Here is a 6,686-nt window from a genome sequence, read left to right as displayed (position 1 = left end):
GGAAAGCGCCCCGGCCCAGCCGCCCCCCCCCCCCCCACTATGTGGACAAGGCCCCCCTCCCGGCCTGGCCTGCAGTACCCTCACAAGCAGGACCCGGCGGGCGAGCAGCCTTCACACGCCCCTCCCGCTGAGCCCCGCACACGCTAGAGTTGACACCCTCACGTGCACACACTTACTTAACTCGGGGTCCTACGGGCTCCACGCTGATGGCACAAATGAGGCACAGACCTTCGGAGGAGACACGGGGTCACACCAGCTCTTCGTTATTGAACCCAAAGCAGCCCCGAGCTCGCAAGGGCTCAGCCAACACCCAGCAGTCTCCAGGGACCCGAGAGGCCAGCAGGGCCTTTGCCCAAAGTGGCCCCGCAGGCTCACCCTGCCCCTGGAGAGCGGGCACCGAATGGTGGCTAATGGCGCCACTATGGGGTCCCCGCTCGACACCCCGTAACACCTTGGCCTCTCCAGCGACAACGACAGCACACACTCACGTCTCTGATGAGATGTAGTGGGTCAGAACCAGACTCGGGGCCTCACCCCTGGGACGCCTTTGACAACTGCCAGCTGCCTTTGTTATTTTTTTCTTTCTGTCATTTTTTTTTATTTCTTTTTTAATCGTGCTACTGAGATTTGAAGCCAGACAGCTCTGCCTCAAGATCCTGTGGATCTCTCCGCTGCCAAGCCTATCCTGGCCCATCCTTTCCAGCACGGGAAACAGCTAGAGCTACAAGGCCCCACCCAGGACATGGACACCCAACCCATACTGTGTGTTCAAGACACAGCATCACTGGTCCATCCCCCCTAGACGGTGGTTGGCCGGCGGGGGCGGGAAGCCAAGGGAGGTGGTGAGGCGCTCGCCCCCCGCCACTCATGTCTGAGAGCGCTTCCCAGGGCCAGGGGCCGCAGTATCTGGGGTTTCTGCCCCTTCAGTGCTTCCCCTTCTCCGGGAGCCCCTAGCCTTGGCCACCCTGGGTCTGCCAGGCCGGGATAACCCTCAGGCCAATTTGGCTGGAATTTCACATCATCACTAACACTGGGAAGGTTTCCTAGGAATCCATCCATCATGGAAACTGTGTTTGCCTCCCAGACTGGGGGACAAGGAGGAAGATGTTTGTGGGGCACCTTTCAACCGTAGGAGTGTCATATCATTGAAAATATTAAATGAAATCCTACAGTGAGTGGCAGCAGCGGGAGAGTAGACAAGGCTGTGAGGCTGACTCAGCCCCACTACATGCTAGCTATTCCACCCAGGAGGCCTCAGGGCCTCGGTCTTCCCATCTGTAGGCTGGGTTGATAACAGCACGCCCATTGAGATGTTAAATGAGGGAAGGTGTGCGAAGCCCCGCCCCCACGCCTGGCCCAGTAAACAGGGCTGGGAGCCATCCCTCCTCCGCGGGCTCCCACCCCACACACATGGCCCTCACCTGGGAAGATGAAGATGAAGGAGGAGCTGACGCCCCCGATGATGCCGATGATCTCGCTGAGGTCGGGCAGGAACAGGGCCATGGTGAGCGTCACGGTGACCCACAGGACGGTCAGCGACATCCGGACCCATGGCCCCGAGGGCTCGGCCAGGGGCTGGGGCCCACACGCCCAGCAGCAGCCCCTCCTCCACAAATCCTGCATCACTGACCTGGAGGCCACGCACTATGGGCTCCCACGGGCTCCCGGGGGCTGTAGCCTTGCACTCGCCCACCACTGGGTGCCCCAGAGCGCCCCCCACCACTGCCCTGCACACCAGGAGGGCTCACTCCCTGGGAACCCCCACCGCACATGGGTAGCCGACAGGGCAGGGCCACATTGGGCCGCCAAGCTCCGGGGGCCAGGCTCCAGTCCTGACACCAGCTGGGCGATGCTGGCCAAACCACCTGATTCCCCTGCCCGTCTCCTCCTCTAGGAAACAGAGGTGAAGACAGTCCCCACGCCACATGGGCTGGTGTGGCGCCTGGCACGTGCTAATTTCCGACGGGTGCTGTGCTCTGCACTGAACCACCTCCCCAGGAAGAGCTGGCCTCACCTCCCCAGGAAGAGCACGATGGGGTAGACAGTCACGATGGACACAGTGAAGAGGACCCGGGCAACGATGATGAGCCCATCGTTGCCTGGGTAGGACATCAGGATGTCAGCAGAAACGTCTGTCCCGAAGGTCAGGAAGCCGTACACGCCTGTGAAGGGTAAAGGGGGGAACACAGGAGAGCTGATTAGAAAAATGCTGTCCCCCCACCTCAACTCCGACACGCAGACAGCACCCGGATCTACCGCTGCTAAGATTTCCCCTAGGAGCTGACAGAAAGTTCTAGAATCTCCCAAGGCTTTCCTGTCCTCAGCCTACAGGATCCTGGTCCTTCTGACTCAAACTCCTGCTGGGCAGAACTGTCCCTTGTCCTTCCTCCAAACAGCTCACGGCACCCGTACAAGGCACCCACTCGTGGGTGTGGACTGACTGGAAGCAGTCTGAACAATGCTTTCCGGGCCCTGTCCACCCCACCCTTAGAGCACCTAGAGAAAGAACCTGTCCGTGCGCCCGTTTCCCTGATGGGGAAAATCAAGACCCAAGGTGTCAACAACTGTCTGGAATAACACAGCTCGTTACAGCGGAAGTCAGGTCCCTACCCCACAACCCAGCACTGCCTCTTGGCCTCCGCGTCACCTGCCCGGTCCTGAGACATCCATCGCTGACCAAGAGCTGTGGTTTGCTTTGGTGTTTCTCCAGTCCCAGGATCCTGCTGGCCCTGGACCATCTGAAGGAGACTCTCAATCACAGTGTCCAACTCAGGGGCCACAGAATGAGAGAGACCACCCCTGCTAGACAGAAGTCACCCAGCAAGAGTCCAAGTCCCCTGACACATCTGTGGGAGCCCAAGAGCTCCCTGAATCAGAGACTCTGATAGGCTGACGAAAGAAAGGGCTGCTGGGCTGGAGAAAAGCGGCCAGTAGTCAGCCTGAGCCCGGGCCCTGGGCTGTGCACCGGACGTGCCGTGGGACCTCGGGGGTGGCACAGCCCCTCTCTGAGCCACACTTCTGTCACCTTTGAAAACCCTCCTGTGCCAGTGTGTGGATGCTGAAACCCACTGCATCCAAGAGAGCGTTCTGTAAACCACTGCCTGGATATAATGCTCCGACAGCCATCACTGACGCCATCCCACGAGACGGGCAGGCAGGGGCGTGGGGAGTGAAGAGCAGGGGCTTAAGAGACAGACGGGCCAGGGTTTGCATCTCAGCTTTGCCACATCTAGTTGGGAGACCCTGGACAAGCCATGGCAACCCTCTGAGCCTCAGTGGCCTCCGCTATAAACTGTGGACTCTCCTGGGGGTGTTAGGAACCAAAGAAGCACAGGCAGTCAAACCACTTAGCACTGCACCCAGGACGCGGTAGGGTCTCTATGCACACTTGTGATTATTCCGGTTTCTCCCACTGCTCCGCACCCAGGTCCCGGGCACCCCGCGTGGGCCTTACCTGTCAGCGAGTAGACAAGGCAGCAGGCCAGCAAGGACAGCACGGAGACGAGGGCCCAGTGCCCGAGGCTCTGGTGGCGCATGCTGCAGTAGATGGACACGGCAGCTTCATGACACTGCAAGGGAGCAGCACGGTCAACGGGAGTCGAGCCAGCTGGGCGCTAGAATCACCTGGCGCCATCTAAAAAGTCTCAGTGTCTTGGGACTTCCCTGGTGGTCCAGTGGGAAAGAATCCACCTTCCAATGCAGGGGACCTGGGTTCAATCCCTGGTCAGGGAACTAAGATCCCACATGCTGCAGGGCAACTAAGCCCGTGGGCCACAACAAAGATCCCGAGCCTCGCAACTAAGACCCGACACAGCCAAAAATAAATAAATAAAATAAATATTTTTTAAAATACAAAAAAAAAAGTCTCAGTGTCCCAAAACGTGGGTAACAACCCAAATGCCCACCAAGAGCAGAAGGTACAAGTAAGTCGTCAGATATTCATGTGTAGAATATTACCCGGCACTGAAAAGGGGTGAACACAACTGCACACCTCAACACAGAGAGCCCCTCAGCCGTAACATGAAGCAAAAGACGCCAGAGAAGGTTTCCATGTACGTGAAGTTCAAGTTATAAGCCAAACAAGCCAGGACGGGGTTCTCAACCGCAGCATTGCTGATGCCTGGGGACTGTCCTGTGCGTGGTGGGATGTGGACCACATCCCCTGGCTTTGACCCACTAGATGCCAGGAGCATCCCCCCCCCGCCAGTTGTGACAATCAAAAATGTCTGCAGACATTGCCAAATGTCCCCTAGGGGGCAAAATCACCCTCAGTTGAGAGTTACCATTTGTGGTGACAGAGGGCAGAATAGTGGGGTGGGTTGGTGCTATTGAGGGAGCATTCCAGGGGTGCTGACGATGTTCTGTATCCCCACTGGGGTGACGGTTTCACGCGAGTACACATACTTATGATTTATATACTTCCTACATACTGTATCACATGGTCAATTTTTTAAGAATATAAAATACATGTAGCCAATGCCAGGAGCCCACCTGTGATGTGGACTTTATTTACCTGGGGCAGGTCCTGGGCAGCGGTGTTTTATCAGCAGCCCAGGAGACCCTGATGAGCAGCCAGGGGTGAGAGGTGCTGCTGTATCTGGATGTGCCCTATGGGTTCTGGGATTTTCCCAGGCTCCCGGGGCAGGGTTCCCACCACCACATCCATTTACTCACTTCTGATCAAAGCCAACAGGATGACCGTCCATGCCTGCCCGCTCCCCAGGCTCGAGAGCCCTGCTCCCCTCGCCCACCGAGCTCAGCCCACCACTGTCCCTCTTTGCTGCCTCAGGGCCTTTGCCCGTGCTGTGTGCTCTGCCTGCGATGTCTCCTGGTCCAGCCAGCTTCTACTCATCCTTTAGGAAAGCCCTCCTCCCCAGCTGGCCGAGTTCTGCTCTCACGCCCCCCCATGTGAGCACATCTGGGTTTGCTGGTTCAGCATGTGTCAGGTATGGGGTGTCAGACACACCTGCCTCCCTCATTCCCAGCACAGAGCCTGGCCCATGGGTGAAGGGCACTCCAGCGGTTACTCAATCATCCATCCCTTGGCCCCACTTGCAGCCACGAGGCCTCCCTGCACCCAACCCCAGCTCTCCACACTCAGGTCCTGTGTGGCGTCCAGCCTGGGGCAAGCTCACACACACACACACACTCAACCAACAAGCAGTGGAACTCAGGATCAACGTTCCCCCCTCCTATACTCCGGAACCCGGACATGGGGGAAAGGCTGCTTGGTGGCTGCAGGACGGAGCCCTGCCCTTCTTCCTCTTTCTCCTAAGCCTCCTGGGTTGTGTTTCTCTTGGTCTTATGCTGGGAAATAAAGCTTCTGAGGGCAGGGCTGCCCTGCTGGGACAGCATCTAGGATGGTGACTGGCCAATAGCAAGGTCACTATTCACTAAGTGATGGGATGCAGGGCAGAGGAGCATGTGGTGGGTAAGTGGAAACAGTCCAAACGTCCACCAGCTGAAGAAAGGAAAAACAAGCTATGGACTCTCCAAACAGTGGAATATCATGCAGCCATGAAAAGGGACACGGTCCTGACACGTGTACCACACGGACGATCCTCAGAAACACCACAGTGAGTGGGACTTCCCTGGTGGCGCACTGGTTAAGAATATGCCTGCCAATGCAGGGGACATGGGTTTGAGCCCTGGTCCGGGAAGATCCCACATGCCCTGAAGCATCTAAGCCCGTGCGCAACTACTGAGCCTGCGCTCTAGAGCCCGCGATCCACAACTACTGAGCCTGCACGCCACAACTACTGAAGCCTGCGCGCCTAGAGCCCGTGCTCCACAACAAGAAAAGCCACCGCAATGAGAAGCCCGTGCACCACAACGAAGAGCAGCCCCCGCTCGCCGCAGCTAGAGAAAGCCCGAGTGCAGCAACCAAGACCCAACACGGCCAGAAATATAAATTAAAAACAAAACAAAACACCACGTCGAGTGAAAGAAGCCAGCTACAAAGAAGCATATACTGTATGATTCCACTTATATGAAGTGCCCAGAACAGGCACATCCAGAGAGACAGAAGAATTTGTGGTTGCCAGGGGCTAGGAGGGAAACAAGAGGGGAATGGGGAGTGACTGGTAATAAGTACAAGTTTCTTTTGAAGGCGATGAAAAAGTTGTAAAATTGATGGTGGTGATGGTTGCACAACCCTGTGAACATACTAAAAAGCACTGAACTGTACACTTGAGAGGGGTGAGTTGTATGCCACGTAAGTTGTATCTCAAAGCCGTTTAAAAACAACAAGGGGAAAGAAGACACACAGAGGGCCAACAGGCACATGAAAAGATGCTCAACAATGCTAATTATTAGAGAAATGCAAATCAAAACTACAGTGAGGTACCACCTCACACAGGTCAGAATGGCCATCATCAAAAAGTCTACAAATAACAAATGCTGGAGAGGGTGTGGAGAAAAGGGAACCCTCCTACACTGCTGGTGGGAATGTAAATTGGTACAGGCACTATGGAGAACAGTATGGAGGTTCCTTTAAAAACTAAGAACAGGGCTTCCCTGGTGGTGCAGCGGTTGGGAGTCCGCCTGCCGATGCAAGGGACGCGGGTTCGTGCCCCGGTCCGGGAGGATCCCACATGCCGCGGAGCGGCTGGGCCCGTGAGCCATGGCTGCTGAGCCTGCACGTCCAGAGCCTGTGCTCCGCAATGGGAGAGGCCACAACAGTGAGA

At 56.7% G+C, this 6,686-nt stretch overlaps 1 protein-coding gene across 1 annotated transcript in view; it reads right to left on the bottom strand.

Annotated features, from left to right (window-relative positions):
* The window catches only part of SLC38A8 (solute carrier family 38 member 8), a 29,687-nt gene that overhangs the window by 2,345 nt on the left and 20,656 nt on the right, over positions 1 to 6,686 (bottom strand). Inside the window, exons 6-9 of the mRNA XM_007452524.1 lie at positions 3,455 to 3,569; positions 2,015 to 2,162; positions 1,422 to 1,630; positions 177 to 228 (exon numbers count right to left, since the gene is read on the bottom strand). Coding sequence (XP_007452586.1) covers positions 177 to 228; positions 1,422 to 1,630; positions 2,015 to 2,162; positions 3,455 to 3,569 — 524 coding nt within the window. The remainder of the gene's footprint in view (positions 1 to 176; positions 229 to 1,421; positions 1,631 to 2,014; positions 2,163 to 3,454; positions 3,570 to 6,686) is intronic.

The sequence above is a fragment of the Lipotes vexillifer genome, unplaced genomic scaffold (assembly GCF_000442215.2).
Source record: "Lipotes vexillifer unplaced genomic scaffold, Lipotes_vexillifer_v1.1 scaffold443, whole genome shotgun sequence".
In the NCBI taxonomy this organism is placed as follows: Eukaryota; Metazoa; Chordata; class Mammalia; order Artiodactyla; family Lipotidae; genus Lipotes; species Lipotes vexillifer.
This window is presented reverse-complemented; position numbering and strand designations above follow the sequence as displayed.